This window comes from Pseudomyrmex gracilis, unplaced genomic scaffold, assembly GCF_002006095.1.
Source record: "Pseudomyrmex gracilis isolate BER0280 unplaced genomic scaffold, ASM200609v1 scaffold_444, whole genome shotgun sequence".
Taxonomy (NCBI): Eukaryota; Metazoa; Arthropoda; class Insecta; order Hymenoptera; family Formicidae; genus Pseudomyrmex; species Pseudomyrmex gracilis.
Window position 1 is genome coordinate 1 of NW_018021028.1, and position 19,339 is coordinate 19,339.

Below are 19,339 nucleotides of genomic sequence, written 5' to 3' on the forward strand. Positions count from 1 at the left end.
ATATTTATAATATGTACGTTATGTATATTTATATATATTTTAATAAATTATGACAATAAAAAAAAAACTTATCTATTGTTTTTTATTTAAAGCAAAAATAATAAAATAGTGTAATAACCTATCCTAGATGCATATATGTGTGGTGTGTGTGTGTGTGTGTGTAACACTGGACGCCATGTTGGAATTTAGTTCCATTTTACCAACGAGACTTTTCAGAGAGCGCCACAAATGCTGGTACCACCGGATCCCATACAATTTATATGGCAGTTTGGTGGCCCTGGACTAAACCATTGCTTTGCAATGGCTTCCACGGACGCGAACGACGATCCGTATTCGCATGTTGCAAAAGGAGCTCTAAAATTGAAAAACGATCAGACAGTAAGCAAAAAGTAAGTTTTTAAGGAACGTTCTTTTTGTATTTAAGAAACTATTGAAGCTCCTTGATAGCGGGAGTTCATTTTGAGCGGATTGGAATTATCTTAAATGATTGACGCTAATCTGTCAGCCTTCTAAATAACAATATTGCTTCTTTTTTTCTATTGAAATAACAACCAATAATATTCACACACTTATTAGAAATTCTGTTGTCAGGAAAAAAGACAAAGATGGAAAGAAAAAGAAGCTAGTGGAAGTTTCAAAGATTATCGATGAAGACAAGTCACAAAAGGTAGAGCTAAAACGGACTAAAGCAGAGTTAGCATTTCAGAAAATGCAAGAGAAAATGGTAAGATATGTACAAATGTTCTTCAAATATTTGCTTTTCTAAAGTATTAAATGACACACATGTTTTGATAATTGTTCATTGATCATTTTAACCTAACCTAACCTGACTTCACTTTACAGCAAACCGAAAGAATCAAGCAGAAAGCCTCGAAGACACACAAACAACGTGTAGAGGAATTTAATCGACATTTGGATAGTTTAACTGAACACTTTGATATACCTAAAGTGAGCTGGACGAAATAAATTTTTGCAAACTTTGTTATTTCTTACAATTTATATATGTATACATACATATGTATGTACATGCATATCTTATAAACATCTCCATTTTAAAGTTAAACATTGAGTTTTATTTATATAAAAATTTATATCTTAATTGTGTTACATATAATGTGTCAAATTATTCTTTTCTTATCCTATAAACACTGTATACTATAGCCATACTTTTAAGCTTAAAAATGACTAAGATATAGTCTTCATGTGTAAATAATCTTTTGTGTACAAAAAATGTAAATATATAAAACTTATCAAAATATACAATATATTATAAACATATATTACGAATTTGTATAAAACCCAAGTATACATTTAATGTTACACATTACTTCGTAATCAGAAAATTAAAAACAGTTTACTGACACAAGTAAATTGCATTGCGTGGAAAAAAACAGAAGAGAAGAATCGTCCTTTTCATCTGCAATACAATTTGTTTGATATCAGTGTGTACATTTACGTGTGTGTATTACGTAAAAATAAACATGATATTCAGAAGAAATCATGTTGGTGACTTACGTGTATACTCACGTAAAGTGTATATATACGAAATGGACGGAATACACTAATAGTCATGTATCAGACATAATATTTGTGTAACACATCTTTAGTTTATACTATGTGTACGTGCGATATTCTATAATTATATAACATTTTCTATAAAGACCACAATGTTCATGACTTCCTTATTCATGTAAATGTACAAATGGACGGAAGAAAGTAGTGAAAAATGGACGGAATCTATATAACATAATGGTGTAATAAGTGTTTAAAAAATATACACACATTTTGTATGCATATGCGATAGTCTTGATCTTAAATACTTATCGCGCATTATTCTAGTATAAAAAGTAGTAAAATTGTATTTAACTTTCGTGCAAAACTGACTTAATATGTTAAAAATAACGTGCTATTGCTAGAATTATGACGAAAGGCAATGAAAAACAGGTCCTTATATTACCGCTGTTCCCGAAGTGGAAGACGTTGACAAAATTCTCCGTCTGAACCCAAGGATTGGATCCGTCGTCAAAATACATGGGACACTGATCGCGTTCGCGCTCATATTCCTATTATAATTACATATAATTGATAATATAACTGTAGTTTGGTTAATTCTAAATCACATTAATGTTTCATGTATTAAAAAAAATTTGACGTAAAGTTTCTATTTATACCTCTAATTCTAGCGCGACCACGGCACCTTCTGAAGAATTGGAGCTGGTCACATCTTGTCTGAGATCACAAAACGCACCAGCAGACTGGGACATCAGCACTCTGTTTAAGTCGGCTCGTTGATACACCCAACAGCGATATTTGCTGTAAGGATCTAATTCGTCATACGTTATTAGATACGACTTCAAATTTTCCTTCCAGAAACCGATGCACTTCATAATATAGTCAGGATCGCCTAAAAAGAAAGAGCAATGCGTAAATAAACAGACCTTATGTTAGCTGACTGGACATAGAAAATACTTAATAAAATTTACTGTAAATGTCAACCGGTTTTCCCAGGTAATCTACAGATAGACAATATGTTTCATCAATGGCAATCTCCTTCTGATCGGTACCGCAAACCGAAAAATCGGAAATGTTTTGTTTACAGTAGATGTTGGGTCTTGGAGATTTAGTCACACCGCCCAAAATTCTAGTTTCGAAAAGGACCTCTCCTTTTTGATGGAACATGTATTTGCCTGCTACGGGACAGCGCACCGGTACGGGATTTTTCGCTGTAAAGTTAAAAAGTCATGCTGACAAATATGCAGAATCAACGTAGTAGACTCAATAGTTTTTGTGCGTGTAAATTACCTAAAAACAGATCATATCTCCACGCTTCCTTATTAGGAAACTGGACCCAAGAACAAACTGTGTGAAAATCGTCTTTGATCACAGCTATGCCACGTCGATATCTGATAATATTGTGATGGCGACGTACAAAGTCAAAGCAAACGTAGTCTTTTTGACTGCAAATACGTCTTAATCAATACATCGATTTACATTTCAATTTATACGTCTTCATTTGATGGCGTATGTAATACTTTCATTTTTGTCTAAACCAACTTTAGTCAACAATTATTTTACAAAAATACAGAGATCTTTTTTGAAAAAAAAAGTTTGATAAACATACCATCCATCAACAGTCAATCTTGCCATCATCACTCTTGAATCTCTTTGCTCGCGGCAAACATAAATTGTATGTCGGTAACGTCCCTGATCTGGATACCAAGTTTCTATAATGTGCGTCTCGTTAATGAAGACATCCGCGTCTATATTAGCGGTGTTGATCCAGTCTCCAGACATGTCTTCGGGTAGACGGCAACTCGGTTCGATCACTTCGGATTTAACAGGAGTAATACGCAGACGTTCGGGGCTCTTTTCAACAGTTTGAAGAGTATTACATTCAGCGGTAATCGACACTCCAATGAATAAATCATCATCACGATTTCTCAAGAAACACCGGTACTTTTCGTCCTGTCGAGATTCTTTTGTATTTGCCACAGCAAAGAAGTGATTTTTACCGACAAACCAATCGCCCAAGCAACTATATTCTACCACTAAAATAAGACAATAGCTTCGTTTCGTTTATGCTACATTAACAATTCAAAAAAAGCTTTTTAATAAAAAAAAAATTATTTTACCTCCATCAAAAGTGTGTTCTTCCATCCCAGCACACTTTTTGTATGTAATGTTGAATTTTTGATTACTTATCAGAAACTGTGTTCCCGCAGTCTGACAAGATTTTATTTGTGCATCTGGATTATCACATTCTCCAGTAAATCTAAAGCGATTCTAAAAAATAATATTGTATAAATAATAAAATAAAATTGCATATAAACACAATAAAATAACGTCACAGATAGGATATATATTCTTTACTTGATAAGTAAAATGCCAAACTCCTTCAAGAGAAGACCTGCAATTTACAGGTACATAATTTTCTGAGAATAATGTTATATATTGCTGGTTTGCATCTAAACCTTTGCAGACAGCATTCACTGTTGGCTCTGTGTTATGTGGCAAGTTTACACAAGTTACTGTAAACAAAACAATGATTTAACATATTTTTATATACCTCTCTGTATTGTGTATTACTGTTGATTATTTGACACTTTGTTTCAAAGCAGCTCAATTTCAGTTTTTACCTTCAAGTTTGTCCAAGACATTCACTGTTCTAACAATAAATTTCACACAATGATAGCAGCTGTCATAATTGGCTGGAGTATTGGCATCACGAAACACAAATGTATAAGTAAAATAATTTTCAGCTGCCATGTTCACACATGTACCCCGACTACTCATACTGTCAGCATCTATTACTGTTCGAGTGTTTTTGCCATTTTCCCATGAAAACCATGATCCTCTGATCGTAACTGGGATGTCGCATTTTGAAGCATTCTGAGCTGTGTGGATAGTAATTGAAAGATAGTTTTATCAGTATTACAAATACAAAATTTCATATTTTTATATAAATCCAAATCAAACTGTAACAATTATTGAAACTTGGAGTTTAAGAGAAAAAGTGTCGCAAGTTTTCACACAATTTACACACATGTAGTATTTGATATTCCGTTTTTTCTTCTATAAATATCAGTACAAACTTACCATGTACACACCACGCGTGTAATAAAAAGCACGTTACAACAAGACCTACGCACGACGAGCGTCTCATACTGTTTTGTATATTTTTTCACGTATACATTGAGAAATAAATACGATCAATTGCATTCGAATGTTAATTGAAAAATGTGTGAACAATAACGATGAGACCAATGACTAACCGTAGGCAAATCTAAAATACACGCCCAACATTATTAAAGTCCCGTATTGAATTACTTATTGTGCAGTCAAAGCTTCACTGCAAATGTTTTGAAGCATCATTCTATCTTTATTTCTCGTTAAATGTAGAATAAAGATAGAATGATACTTGGAAACATTTGCAGTGAGACGTTGACCGCACCCTTAGATTGGATTTGATATCACATTGAAGCCTCGCCCCTTTGCCCCAATCGTGACAAAGCGAGCAATGTCAAGTTTAGCGCACCTCGTTCGTGATTGGTTGAGACACAGGCTCGATCCTAAAACTCGTTCTCATTGGTCGCAGATGTAAACGCACATAATAGGATTCGCGGAATTGATCAATCACATCGATCAATCGACTATTTTGACCAACGCGATTGGTCAATTGTACAAGACCTGTTACTTGCGTTTTCTCCTTACGACTGATGTAGAACGACCTTAATATGTAGTTCGATAGGGACTGAAGGGCCGACGAGATAACAACACCGCTCTGTGGCGCATGTGTCGTCCGTTTCTCGAGAAAGAGAAAAGCAACGGGAAGTTTGTAATCCTTGCCCCGATCAGTCAGTATCACGGTAGAAATTCACACAGATAAAAAGACTGCGGAGTCGTCTGATCTTCGTAAGAACGCAAACGCGACGTCATCCTCAAGGCAAGACACATTCCTTCGACAAAGTTTGTCTTCGGAAACTCGCGTGTAACAGATCTGCTAGAATGAATAAATACATGTAAAACAGCGTTGAAAGTTATATAATAATAATCTTTTACGGTGTATTGTAAAGACATTGCGTTATTTGAACGCGCGAAATGTATACATTTTCTGTTGTGACAACACGTCTATGATATATATATATATATATATATAACTTTATTGAGAAAGAGTTGTAAAAAAACTAGAAAAATATTTTCAAAATCCCAAGAGAATATCTTTCTGTCATAGACAAACTTATACGTAAACTGGTGACCAAGTAAAGCTCATGTTTGACAATTAACGACAAAATCTTCAATGTTTCTCAAATCAATCCTTTTTAGAAATTGATCTATTTCTGAAAAAACAAAATGATCATCCATTGTAGAAACTAAAATTTTGATAATTAAATGTAAGGAACACACTTCTCATGATAGGTTTTACTAATTTCAGATGTCAACTCAGCTGGCAAAACCACAACTTCGTGGTCTTCTTGCTTCGCAGATCAAGACAAATGTTATAGGAATATTGCTAATTAGCACTGGTGTTACAATCCTATACAAGATATTTGTTTGTGATAAAAGAAAACAGAGATATGCCGATTTTTACAAGTATGTGTAGAAGAATTAAAAACATTTTATGCTTTTATATAAAAATTTGTATTCTATTTCATTATTTTATACATTATTACATTCTCTTGTTTATATCTGATCCTCAAGCTGCTTTTGAATGTATTGTTTTGCAGAAATTATGATCCAGAGGCAAGATTGAAAGTGATGAACGAATCTGGTCTTATGCAATCGTATGTTCCTGGAAAATAAAAGTATTTGAATTTAGATACAATAGACTACCCATGAAAATGAATATAAGGATAGCAAACATAGTTTATCGTCTCCTTCAGAATGTTATCAAATTTCGAAAGTAATAAAGTAAATAAATGCAGAAAAATATGCACATTAAATTGTGTCTTCAACTATATGTTTATTTGTCTATCAAAAAAGATGAGAAGTTTGAAGTCTGTTGATCCGTTAAATTTCATGATTTTATCTTTGGAATTTGTTAAATAAAACTAATCTGAGCAATTATACTATGTATTCAATATTTTGTATATATATTGATTTTTAATCAGAATTTTGTTATACTGTCATATTTAATGTCAAAAAGGTTTGTATGCACATGGTCGTAGATTTCGAGATGTAATTAAAAAAATTTTTTTTTTCTGATGTGTTGCATATTCGCGGAGAATGCCGTATAACATTTTTTGATACACGCGATGATTGTACGTCAAAAAAGAAATTTACATTAATGGCAAAATGGAAAAAAAAACCGAAGGTAAATCAAGTACTTGCGCATCTGCGCGAAGAAACGCACGTACGCGCCGAGCGGGAAACAAAACCCGACAACGAGCGACAAACAATGGAGACACACAATATTCGAGTCGATTCGATTCGCCAAGGAAGATGCCGTGCCCTGCGCGAGGTTAGGGAACATGTACGTATTATAAAAGGCGATCGAAAAGATGGCGGCCCGCAAAATATACCCATAATGCCCCGCGCGATTGATTTGCGCATGTCAGTTGCTCGCATTGCAAATGGCGGCACCTTGTTATTGTTCATGGCGTTTTATGACTTGTCTCTTTATATTAGCGATTATGTCGAGTTTTTTCGCGATTCCTGCCGCGCACTGTGTGCTAAGAGTGAAGTAAGATCCGCGGGGTGTGTTTTAGGTTAAGACCAGTGCCCGGGCGGTGTGTCTCCGTGCTGTACGGACGCGTGAAATCCCGCACAGTGTCGGAAAGAAATGGGGTAACGTTGAAATTTTCCTGTGTTCATACGGTATCAAATCGGCGCTGCGCGACGACTGAAGTGAGACCCGTTGGCCCGAGTCGTGTCGTTCGACGCCGTGGGGCCGCGTCTACGAATTTCGCGTAAGCGTTTACGCGCGGTGCGTAACAAACCCACGGCGGAGACGGGCCGAATAAAAATAATTCCGACTTTTGACGGGCTATCTTGAGCATGCTTGAGCCCACTTCACGTACACCTCCCCCGACGGACAAAATGGTGGCCCCCCGATATCCGATGGTCTGGATGCCTTATTTCGCTGAAAATCATTACGGCGCCCGCCAGCACGCGCTTCCCACGCCACGAAATTGTCGTTTCTCGTCGCCGTGCACGTTTGTCGTTCGCGCCTAGCTAAAAAAAATGCGCTCTATAACCTATTTCCTAACATTAGAGCGCCGCACGGTGCCCCTGGCGCGGCCGCTTGTGCACCAGGGGATTTTAATTGCCCTTCGCGCACGGTAATGCGACGTGCGGGGAACGTTTCGCGGACGCGTACGGCGAAATATCGACAAAGAGGGTCCGCCGATGCCCCGAATCCTCTTCGGAAATCGTTCAACTACCTCGGAAATCGCGCACAAATTATAACCTAGTAACATCTAGTGGGCCTCACTTTTTGTTTATGCTTGTGTTTTTTTTTTGTTACTTTTGCTCCACCGTTTTCCTGTATCATCAAGTCTTGTCGAATGTATAGCAGATAACGTTTATTTTTTTGCAATTAATAGCATTTTATTTTTTCTCAATGGCGAAGAATTCTCCGGAATTATACATATCTGTCCTAAGTTTTTCCTCTCCAGAGGTTTCTTTGCACTTTGTACTTGATGAAATTTTAACAAGCCAAATTATGTATGGTGCACGTTATATTCAGAAAAAACCGTAATAGTTTTTTATTTTATTTTATTTGTGAATTAGCATTATTTGTATTTAAAAAAATTTCAGATTCACGCTGTGTAAGAATTATTTGAAAGTTTTCTTGTTTCTCTGGTATTTTTCTCTCTCATACATCACAATTTTTTACAATTGCAAATTAGAAAAAATTAGAAAATTGTACCGCATTTAATTTATTGTGCATTTTTTAAATTTATGTATTATGTATTTATTTCTATGTATATGTAAAGCACACATTTATAAATAATTAAATTGAAATTTAATATTTTTACAATTATATGATATTGTAAATATGTGTGTGTAATGTTGCTTATACTTTCATTTACATATTTTATACACATATGTGTGTATATACATATGTATGCAGATAATATAATTAAGGAATAGATTTTTGAAACACTTTTTGTGAGAAATAATTTAATTTTTTTGTTTTTCTTATATTTTTTTAAACTTTTTTATTGTATGTATACTTTTATTTCATTACCATACTGTTTATTGAAGTATTTTAAATATTGTATATCTGTGTATTAAATATATAATATGTTGTCTAACAGTATATACATATATATATATATATATGGAATATATAAACATTTATTTTACATATCTCTATATGTAATAAAATAAATTTCTATTTTGTTTAACAGCAAACTGGATTAATAGTTCTGGTGTGATTTGGGGCTGTCGGTGTAAAACTGGCACACGACATCTCAGTATCACACATATATTGGAGCAATACCCTGAGGCGTGTTTAACCTCTCTGGGTAGTTATGTGATTTGTAGTTGGTATGTATTTTATATTACATGTAAGATTTATATAAAATTTTCTTTCTACACATACAAATGCACATACATATATACATATATATACATATATATATACACATATAATGCTAAAATATTTTTGTTTTACTCAAAACCACAGTTAATAATGAACACTATAAAACAAATTGACTGTTATTCTATTACAAATCACACAAAGTGCCTAAATTTCTAAAAAGATCTAATAATTAACCAATAATTTATAATTTTTATTAGCAAAAGTCAAAAAAACTATTCTTGTGCATGGATTCCTGGTTGGAACTACATTTGTATCACTTTTTATATCGACATTTCGCGAACCTAGTTTTATTTCATTTTGTCAAGCTTAAGAGCAGCCTAATAGTATCAGAACTGAAATGTCTGCAAAAGGTTGGTATGAAAATAACAGCAATAGATGCAGCTGCAACCTAGAAACGCACAAGAATTTTTGCAGCAAAAACTTTTTTAAAGAAATTTATTGAAAGAAATGGTTTGTTTAAAAAAAATAAGATAAATAATATTTATATTTATATTATTTTTTTTTATATTAGTATTGTTCTTTATGCTTTTTATGCAAGTTTTATAAATTTATTTTATAAGCACGATATTACATGTATACTTTATTCTATCATTTATTCTTACTTAATTGTAAAATTGTTTCATTGTAAAGTAATAAATATTTTGTAGTCATGGCGGCAGATAGTGATGGTGATCTGATTGAGACGGTAGTAACGTGTGAGGGTGACCTTGGAGATCCAGAGTTTCCTCAGAAATTTCAAGTCATTGTTGATCATCTCAATACTTTGCTTTGCAAAGGTAAGTCAACTGAATGTAAAAAGCTGTATTAATAGTAAATTCATTGTATGTTAAATATCTATTGATAATAATTTCTAACAAGTTCAAAAAGTATTTTTTTTTAATAGTTCTACAGTTTTAATAACACGTTTTAATTACATTATTAAGATATTAACGTGTTTGTGTAATTTACAGATAAGAGAGATGGTCTGAGAGTAAACAAAGTGGAACCATGGAATTCTGTAAGAGTAACATTTTCAATACCCAGAGAAGCTGCTCTGCGGCTTCGCGAGTTAGCGGCTCAGGGTTCTCCAACACTTACGCAACTTGGCATACTCTCAGTACAGGTCGAAGGAGATCAGGTAATCTATGCTATTAATATTTTGATTTGTATCATACATTATTGTAATACTATTTTTACATGTGTAAATTCTTGTGAAACATAGATTACGCATACGCGGGTTACACATTGTCTATATTACTATATACTTTTTTCATTTAGGTAATATCTTTGAGGATAGCCAGTCGTTTCGGTGGAGACGCGCAAGAAATCGTGCTTCATTCTGGAACTACACAAGATGGCGGAACAAAGGCGCAAGACGATACCAATAATACAGCTACTGTTGATCCCAGTTCTTCAACAGCTCTGCCTGGTCCCAGTAATACCACCAGCATTTCGTCAGCACTGCGGAATGTAACTCAGATAATAGCTGCTGGTAAGGTTACAAGCTGTAAAATAAAAAAAACCTTGCAGAATTAATGAAGTTGATGGATAAATCACACATGTAAATGTGTCTGTTTCAGGAACAACGTCAGAAAAATCTCCACAGTTTCGTTCTCCGAATGTAGTCGCGCCCACAGATTGTGATCCTATTCCATCGTTTCTTGCGAAATCAGTGCAGTCCACATCGACGAGCAATGCTGGCGTTTCTGGAAGCCAGCAAGCAGTTAATTCGAACGCGTCGCCCAGAAACAACTACAATGGTCCTTTCCCATTTGCTAGTATGACGCATGCTGCTCAAGCAATACACAATCGCGAATCGCAGGGGACAACAATTAAGAACACAATGCAGTTTAAGCATCACACACAACCACCACCGCCGTATCCGTCTCAGGAAAATCTGGCCACAGCATATACGACTGGTCATACGACTAGTGGTCATGCTCAACCGGTCGTTACTATTGGACAATTGGCGAATCAGTATAAACCCGCGGCGATCGCTACGACATCTAGTCTGTCACCAAACAACAATAGCAATCTGGCAGGAAGTTCGAACGGGAGCGGAAATCAGGTTGCTCTGTCCAGTCCGCTACTCGTGAATCTTTTGCAGAACGACGCTAGTTCGCACGCAAATAACATCATACCCGATCAGAAAATGTTACCGCCAGCTGTTATCGACAACGCCGGACTTAGCAATCGTATGAGACCTACGAAGAAACCCACGGTTAGAAGGAAAGATCTTCCGTCGCCCAGCGAATCCCCACCAAACGTGGTGGATACGTTGAAAAGCGAAGAGTTGACCGGCGGAACGACAACGGCGACAGTTATACCAGCTTTATCTCAAGTTTCTACGCCGTCAGCGTTCGCCACTGTCAACACCAATCAACCGTCGACACTTCCACCCCAGCAGCATACGGCCAATGTGATCGGCAATAATGCTGGACAGAACATGATGCCACCTCAAACGATGCATAAGGTGCCGGCCGGTGCTGGCCAGATACAACAACAAGCACCGGCTTTACATAATCAAGTACAAACGCAGCAAAAGTTTCCCATTAGACAAGAATTGGCTTATAGACCTTCGCAGATTCAGGTCCAGAATCAACATGCTGTCAGGCATCCCATGAACGGACAACAAATCAGAACACCTTTGCAACGGCAGTTGCTACTTCAACAACAGCAACAGCAACATCTTACACAGCAGCAGCAGCAACAACAACAGCAGCAGCAAATAAATCAACAAATTATTCCGCAAGTTTCACAACAAGCCGTAATCCAACAACAAAACACACCATTGCAAACTACGGCTATTGGCAACCAGTCGCTACTACAGCAACCGATGCCATCGTTATTGCAATACTCGACAACGGTAGGTTGCATAAACAATTCGCAACAACAACAACAACGGCTAGATTACTTAAATAGTCAGCGAGGATCGACTCCGCCGCCTTATCCGCGACAACCAGCAGTTTTGCAGCAAACAGCGCAACACTTAAATCAACAGCATCAAGCTCTCAATGTGCAACAGCAATTGCATCACAATCAAGTGAAGAACATGAATATCAATACTGGTGCGACTACTGATTTTCGCTATGGACAAAGTCAGAATATTCTCAGTAGAAATTTCTCCCCCGCGACCAGCAATGCTAATGGGACCATGTGGAACGCACAAAGCAACTCTTTTCCACAAGGTGCTCAAATCAATACCACCACACGTCTGTCACTTCCGAATCAGGTTTCAGGTGCCTTTCCTCAATGTGCGTCTCGTATAAATAATTCTACCGCTAGCATTGCTCCGTCTGTTAACAAGACGGATACTATCCCCTCCGAGTCTCCGAAGAAGCCGGAGAACGAGGAGTTTTCGGAGTTGGAAGAATACAACTCAACTGGAAAGAGACGACAGCTTTTGATCAATCCTTTGACCGGACACTTGGAACAGAGATCCAGTGAGAGTTCAGACTCGGAGCCGGAGAGCGCGGTAGATAATCAGGACGATTATTTCCCCTTTCCGTCCCCCTCGAATGACAGATCGAACTCGGTGTTCTCCGACATGGATGACGCGGACAGCAATATTTCGAAGAGAAACGAAACGACGACGACGGATCAATCGGATTCCGAGACAACGGCGAAGTCCACGGCCAGTGAGGGAAGTTTGAAGCACAGCAGAATAAAATCCAATTCCAGAGAAACCGCGCACAGTCCAATGCCAGCGGAGAAAATTAAAGTACGGATGAAACTGGACAAATCGGATCCCGTTACACCAGCTTACAAGCTAGTTACCGACGTTTCTTGCGTGAATACGCCGCCGCCCATGCGAAAAGCCGATAAATCTGCAAATAAAATTTTTACAGCTGGTGTCCCGAGTACGGGAACCGGTGACGAACCGCTACGAGTGCCTCCGTTACATATTTCTTTAAGAGGACGTAACGCCTCAGTAGTACAAAGAAAGAAAGAGAAGAAGTCATTGAAGGAAGATGAGAGTGACCCGATAAAGAGGAGAAACAAATTCAAGAAGATGAAAGAATGTATTGGGAACAAGCTGCTGCAGAAGAAATTGAACGTTATAGGTGCCGCATCTGCATCGAAATTACCTTTGTCTAACTCCGTAATAAATAGTGCTAATGCCGTGTGCAAAGTGGGTAATATGCTACAGACATCTGTAGCAAAGCCTAATGCCTTAAAACAGGAATTACCGATGGATGCTGTGCGATTGCAGACTAGCGCCGTTATCAAGCCAAGTTCGAGCAAAAATAGCGACATAGACGACATACCGTTGAACAGTAGGATACCGTCTCCTTCGAAACATAAAGCGGCTGCGATTACGAATTTGAACACTTCACAACCGTCATTAACGAAGAGTCAAGTGGATCACGACGCGCAAAATCACATGCAGGAACATAAAATAGGAGGAGGTAAGAAAATCCGTTTAATTCGGTATTAGGTTGCTCTTGTGCTAATTGAATTCACTGTGCATCAACATTTATATTCTTAGCTCTCATTATCTGAACGTATATAATTGTGTAAGATATTATTCACGTGACACATCATGATTTTATTGCAGGTAAAACAAAAAGAAGAGATTCTAAAAAGAAATTGGAATCTGGAGACAGTGTGCATCGGGAACAGACTCTTCTGTCGGGGGGTCGAATAGTGGATAATCAAGCGAAATGGAGAAAGCTTGGTTATAAGTGCGAATTAACCCAACCGATAAGAAAGTCAGAGTCACTTTTAACTGGGAACGATTTCGGGGCAATTAAGAAGGTTGGCGAGATTCGAAGAACAAGCGATAGCGATATCACTAAGTCAGCCATTGAGAAGAACAATTCGCTGTGCAGTATCGCTCCCAGATTAACGGAGCTTAATGGAGTAAAGAAGGACTTGTTAAGCCAAGACAAGAGAAGACGATTGAGCTTGATAGACGTAAAAGATCTGCATTTAGGAGGTAGATATCAAGTTTTATATTTGATATATATTATTTTAATGTGTAATAAGTGTGTGTATATTTATTTGTGCAGGTATGTTAAATAATTAATTTTTAATTATTGCAGAATCTCCAAATACAGAAACTACACACTTTAACAGTCAGAAAACGGCCGAGACTCCTGCAAACACAATAGCAATAGCGAATCTAAAAACACCTATTGGTCTAACTTTTGAGAGCGATACTGAACTTAAATTGACAAACTCATCGGCGCAGCAGAGCGACGCTAGAAACTTATCTAATCCCGAAAATAAATTACCTGTGCACATGGAAACTGGAATAAAGAATTCTCAGTCACCTATGTCCAGGGTACTTTCCGTTAAGAGCAAATCCGATATGGAGAATTATATTGCCACCGTTAAATCTCCTCAAACTATCAGTCAAAAACTGAAAAATCATGTGGTTGCCAAGAGCGAAGCGAATTCTGTTATAAACAGGCACAGCAAAGCAGTAATTGAACAGTTGAGTTTTAGTCACAAGAAGATAGTTCAAAATCACGTTGTGAAGCAGGTCGATAGATCGACAGTGGAGAGCAAAATTGACAACACGTCACAGAAGATCAGTCTGTTGAAAACCGTACCAAGCGCAGTGATCAGTAACTCGGTGGATCTGGTTTCGAGATCGCAGAACATTGACGTGTCTGCGAACAAGCCGATCTTGCCCGTCGGCGAGATAAACGTAACCGAGGCAAAAGTCAAGCAGAAGCTGCTCGAAAGTACAACTGTTCCAATTGGACTTGGAACTGTCGTTGATGCGAATATCGAAAGAGTTGGCAGCAACGGAGGTGGCGAAGACTCGGGTATCGAGTCGATGGATGCTCTTTCGGAGAAATCACCGAATCAAGGAGAATCCCCTTTGCACAGGCCGGCGTCGGCCACCGAAACAGTGACCCAGAGCAACGCTAAGAACGTAATACAGGAGGAATCTCCTTCTCTATCAACCACCAATAAGAACGTGCCTTCCTCAACTAGTAGTAGTGATATGTGTTCAAATTCCCATTCGGAACTTGTCAAGTCCAGTGGTCCACAAAGATTAAGTCCTGTGTCTGTAGCGAGTTATCTCGAGAACCAGCTAAATCGCAATATATCAAACACCAGTGAGCACGACGCAAAGGGTGTTCCTAGTGAGAAATCATCATCGACAGTTCTAAGAACTGGTGGCGGACATGGTGGTGATTTAGTTGCTAGTTTAGATACTGTGAGTAATGATAAGAGTGTGCCCAATCCATTAGTGACAGGAACAGTGACTGTCGTAACGACGTCTGTAACTAGCAGTATAAATAGTGATAATAACTTATTGCAGTGCGCGCATCAGCAGGCAAAAGATTTTTCTGACAAAGACAGTTCTAGCGTTAAATTAGAGAGTACTGTTAACCAAATTGATCAGGGTAAGACAAACTCTAAGCGTGTTGAGGAGCCAAGACCTGCGGAAGACGTATCCGAGGACAGCACGAAAACTGTTACAGAAATTAACCGTGCAATTAGATTAAGTGATGAACCTCACGGACAGAGTAACAACAACAACAACAACAACAATAATAATAATAATAATAATAATAATAATAATAATAATAATAATAATGGTGTGCCTATAATACAAAATCATGTTTATAATAAACTCGAAACAGTAAAGCTCGATAATGTGCTCGCAAACAATAGTGGCGTGGCAGTGGATAATTCTTGCTCGAACGGCGAGAGTTGCAACTCAGAAATCAAAGTAGAATCTAAAATTAATGTAAAGGTGGACGATACCAGGCAGACTGATCGGCTTGAAGTTTCAAAAAATGGTAACGTTACGCTGAGTACAGCTTCCATCAAGTTGGAAACATGTACCGAACAAAATCAGAAGTGTAATGTACAAAATCAACAGCAGATTGCACTCAGAGACCCTTCTGTCAATCTCCAAAAGGTAACGGACGATTTAGTTAAAAAGATGGTTAACGATTCGAGCGATCTGAGCGTGGGAATTCAATCACCTCTCGGCGAGGATCCGCAACCTATCAGGATTACACCACCCTTGTACACATATTCCAATCCTGTGGTTTTGCAACGGGACGAGACACCGAGCCCGGCGGCGCAAAATCCCGAAGTGGACTCGAGTGACGTGGAACATCTCAAACGCAAACGCAGAAGAAAGCAGGAGCTCGAAGGTCGGCAGGACGTCATATGTATAGAGGATAACGATGAGGGACATTATGTGGATAGGCTAAACTCGAACAGTTCGGAAGACTACATAAAAAAACCGCACAAATCGTTGCTCGAGCAGCTTTTGATAGATATCCCAAACGATAACAATGAGAAACGATCGCTGAGAACGAGATCGCAGAAATTGAATAGCCCGGATATCGCAAAAACTCCGAAAAGCAGCCCTCACGGTCCTAACAAGCTAGAGGAGCGCCGTAGCATATCGCCTTACGCAAAAGCGAGTCCGAAACTGACAGTGTCAAAATTGTCACCTAACGCGACAATAAAAATAGGAAAGCGGAAAAGGCAAGAGAGCGAGAGTTCTGTCGCGTCGAGTACAGCTGACGATCCACAACCGAGACCAGGTAAACGGAAATGCTCAGAGAATGCTGCAGAACTTATTAAAGCTTGCATGGGTGTAGAAGAGGCTGGTTCTCTAAAGAAACAAGTACCTGGCAAGGAAGAACAATCAAAGAAGGGGTTCAACATTTTGGCAAAGGCTAAGAAAGGTGTTTATTTCATGCTAATATTTTTTCTATAGTAGTTCAGATTTTTTCCCTACATATTTTATCTAAATATCTCTTTTTTTTGTTGTTGTTTTAAATCAAGTATATAATAGGCTATTTAGCTAAATTAGCACATCAAATGTGTATTGACATTTAGTATTTTTTAAACTTGGAATTGCATGAAACAATTTTCCTCATACCAGCTAAAATTTTATGGGCATTTTCGTATTTTTGAGATTTCTAAATATTACAAATGTTAAACACAGATAGAGTGAGTTTTCTTTAAGTGCTGTGCTATTAATGACTTATCCTCCAGAAGACGTTAATGCACTATAATGTAAAACACATAAGACGTGAGTGAGTGGGAGAAAAAGGGAGAGAGAGAAAGAGTGAGTTTAAAAAAATTTTTTTTTTTTTTTTAATTTTTGTTGAAAAAAGACCCTGAATTCACGAAGGAATTTCACACTTGTCAATTAATGCGGTAGGTGGACACTGTATATTTTATAGACTGTAATGTAGCAAATTAGAAGGACTGCCAAAAACAGGACTGTTTATATGCACACATATTATTTTAAAATACACACTAAAACTTTGATATTAAAATATATTGTTATTAAACATTAATTATTATTACAAACAGTATTATTACAAACATTTCTAAACTTACTGTTATAACAAATATAGTGATTGAAATTAAGATAAAATAAAGAAGTGCTTTTATACATATTCAATGTACAACTATCTCTCAACATCTCATTTTCTAGTTTTTAACTTTTCCTATTTATCTCATGTTCTATATATTTGACGTCGATTATAATGTGAATTAGATTTATATGTGACATGAGCGTTTTTATTATTTTAGGTCCCATTGTGGTAGAAGTAGATTCGTCTGATGACGAACCGTTGATTGAGTCTGTAGGGAAAGCAAGAGTACGATTGTCAGATGAAACATCCGCTGCTTCCCCAAAGCCTAAAGATCAAAAGTAAGCAACTCAAGATGCAATTTTTTTAAATGATGCCCGGCAGATAAAAGAATCTCAGAGATTTGTAAGAATTGTTTCACTACGTAAGATAAGATTTTGTCAATTTTAATGCAAACATTATTAGGCACAGCTGTTTCTGGCAGTCAAATTATTTCCAGTAATATATCAAATTTCAATGCCAGTAATAGAGTGCAAAGAGGAGAGAGCCGTTTGTTAACTACCAAGCAGCCGAATACGATAACGACGACTACGACGACAACGACCATGACGACGACGACGACGACACCACCATCACCATCACCAACAACAATAACAACAACAACAACAACAACAACAGGAACGGCGACAACAATAGTGACAACGGTGACGACAGCAACAGTTACTGTCGGGAAAGAGAGATTACGAGGCACTTCTGTGTCCAGCAACGAGTCTGTTGGCGAAATAATGACGAGAAGATCTGTACGGCAGAATACAGCTTCACCACTAGCTACACCAGCAAGCAATACTAGAGGTGCGTCCAGATCTATGGACGACATTAACAGAAGAAAAACTCGTAGTGGTGCTGGTACGTAATCGATTAATTTACGGTTATTTACATTTGCTCTCTCTGGATAATTCTCTTGTATACTCTGGCGATATTTATTTATTACATGTTGGCTATTTTTAGTACGTATTATTATTATATATTATATACGTATTATTATTACACATATTATATACGTATTATTATTATCATTATAATTATTAAATTTGTTACATATAGTTATTTTGTTATATATAGTTGTTGAATTCAATTCAGTTTTATTTTTTTCCAAATGTTTTGCTTGCGTGTCAAAAATGATATTAAATTCCTTATCGTTGTGAATGACAAAAGTTTCGTATTTAAAATGTTTTACATATTCACTTCACTTTAGAGAACACTTTGTGTACAACAAAAAACAATTGTTTTAGCAACCGCAGAAACGGCAGAACAAGCGAAAAGGAGGCGAATATCCCGAGAAAACAAATGACCTTCGGGAAGTGACCTTGACAGTGATTAGCTACCGTCGCTCGTCAAGGCCTATTTGTCTGATTGTAAATTTGATTTGAACGGGTATTTGATCGTCGTGTGGCTGGATCCCACTTGGTGAAACTGTATGCTTCACACTAGCGCACAAAGTTGCTGTATATCATTTATTGTGGGAGTATCGTGTCAAAAAAAAAAAACAAAAAACAAAAAAAAACAAAAAAAACTGACGCTGGACGGTGCAAAAGTATTTCTCGCTGTAAAATATTTTTAGAATTAAGATAGTCGCATGAATAATTACACTTTTCAATTGTTAATTTTTTTAATTGTTAATTCTTCATGTTCTGTATTTTTTTCTTTTTTTGTTTTTTCTCCTTTCTTTGTATTTTTTCTTTTATTTTCTTTTTTTAGGAAATTTGATATTGATGTCACGTTTAGGTGCAGAGTTTTATAAAGTACAAAAGTTTTGTACTCTTTAGTGAATTCTAATTGTTGTGCTCTTAAATGTTCAAGTATAGTGCGTATAAAAAAAAACAAAAAAACAAAAAAAAAAACAAAAAAAACTGACAACCGCAAAAACTTCACTTCGATTTTCTTTTCACCGTCTAGCGTTCTCATTTATCCTGTACTCCTGTAAACAACAGAGTTTAGTTACTGA

At 37.0% G+C, this 19,339-nt stretch overlaps 3 protein-coding genes across 6 annotated transcripts; 2 read left to right on the forward strand and 1 right to left on the reverse strand.

Annotated features, from left to right (window-relative positions):
- Positions 1 to 286: 286 nt before the first annotated feature.
- Positions 287 to 1,152, forward strand: LOC109860658 (protein FAM32A-like). Of its 2 annotated transcripts, none has more exons than XM_020439909.1 (3): positions 287 to 389; positions 577 to 724; positions 844 to 1,152. In XM_020439909.1, exons 1-3 carry the CDS (start codon positions 301 to 303, stop codon positions 964 to 966), a joined length of 360 nt encoding a protein of 119 aa, XP_020295498.1. In that variant the 5' UTR covers positions 287 to 300; the 3' UTR covers positions 967 to 1,152. The 2 variants fall into 2 exon arrangements, with proteins under 2 accessions (XP_020295498.1, XP_020295499.1); XM_020439910.1 differs by having other exon boundaries at positions 592 to 724; positions 844 to 1,070.
- On the reverse strand, positions 1,051 to 4,940 carry LOC109860657. The gene is made up of 9 exons (XM_020439908.1): positions 4,597 to 4,940; positions 4,137 to 4,394; positions 3,871 to 4,028; positions 3,633 to 3,783; positions 3,122 to 3,548; positions 2,803 to 2,957; positions 2,484 to 2,723; positions 2,172 to 2,404; positions 1,051 to 2,063 (listed from the first exon to the last, which is right to left on the reverse strand). Exons 1-9 carry the CDS (start codon positions 4,661 to 4,663, stop codon positions 1,893 to 1,895), a joined length of 1,860 nt encoding a protein of 619 aa, XP_020295497.1. The 5' UTR covers positions 4,664 to 4,940; the 3' UTR covers positions 1,051 to 1,892.
- Positions 4,941 to 6,296: 1,356 nt separating this feature from the next.
- On the forward strand, positions 6,297 to 18,880 carry LOC109860653 (serine-rich adhesin for platelets-like). 3 transcript variants are annotated; one of them, XM_020439894.1, is made up of 11 exons: positions 6,297 to 7,284; positions 8,853 to 8,991; positions 9,694 to 9,822; positions 9,997 to 10,163; positions 10,304 to 10,517; positions 10,606 to 13,434; positions 13,584 to 13,964; positions 14,071 to 16,695; positions 17,555 to 17,675; positions 17,858 to 18,240; positions 18,627 to 18,880. In XM_020439894.1, exons 3-11 carry the CDS (start codon positions 9,696 to 9,698, stop codon positions 18,683 to 18,685), a joined length of 6,906 nt encoding a protein of 2,301 aa, XP_020295483.1. In that variant the 5' UTR covers positions 6,297 to 7,284; positions 8,853 to 8,991; positions 9,694 to 9,695; the 3' UTR covers positions 18,686 to 18,880. The 3 variants fall into 3 exon arrangements, 2 of the variants coding, with proteins under 2 accessions (XP_020295483.1, XP_020295484.1); XR_002250849.1 differs by lacking the exon at positions 18,627 to 18,880 and having other exon boundaries at positions 17,555 to 17,739; positions 17,858 to 17,948; XM_020439895.1 differs by lacking the exon at positions 18,627 to 18,880 and having other exon boundaries at positions 17,858 to 18,248.
- The last annotated feature ends 459 nt before the right edge of the window (positions 18,881 to 19,339 follow it).

Excerpts from the sequence above, each read along its gene's own strand:
- LOC109860658 (XM_020439909.1), top strand. The coding sequence starts at position 301 with ATGGCTTCCACGGACGCGAACGACGATCCGTATTCGCATGTTGCAAAA. Across the intron at positions 390-576 it reads GATCAGACAGTAAGCAAAAA|AAATTCTGTTGTCAGGAAAA; the intron begins GTAAGTTTTTAA and ends CACACTTATTAG. Across the intron at positions 725-843 it reads AGAAAATGCAAGAGAAAATG|CAAACCGAAAGAATCAAGCA; the intron begins GTAAGATATGTA and ends TTCACTTTACAG.
- LOC109860657 (XM_020439908.1), bottom strand. The coding sequence starts at position 4,663 with ATGAGACGCTCGTCGTGCGTAGGTCTTGTTGTAACGTGCTTTTTATTA. Across the intron at positions 2,405-2,483 it reads AAAACCGGTTGACATTTACA|GCGATCCTGACTATATTATG; the intron begins GTAAATTTTATT and ends CTTTCTTTTTAG. Across the intron at positions 2,064-2,171 it reads TGGTCGCGCTAGAATTAGAG|GAATATGAGCGCGAACGCGA; the intron begins GTATAAATAGAA and ends TAATTATAATAG.
- LOC109860653 (XM_020439894.1), top strand. The coding sequence starts at position 9,696 with ATGGCGGCAGATAGTGATGGTGATCTGATTGAGACGGTAGTAACGTGT. Across the intron at positions 16,696-17,554 it reads TTTGGCAAAGGCTAAGAAAG|GTCCCATTGTGGTAGAAGTA; the intron begins GTGTTTATTTCA and ends TTATTATTTTAG. Across the intron at positions 18,241-18,626 it reads AAAAACTCGTAGTGGTGCTG|CAACCGCAGAAACGGCAGAA; the intron begins GTACGTAATCGA and ends CAATTGTTTTAG.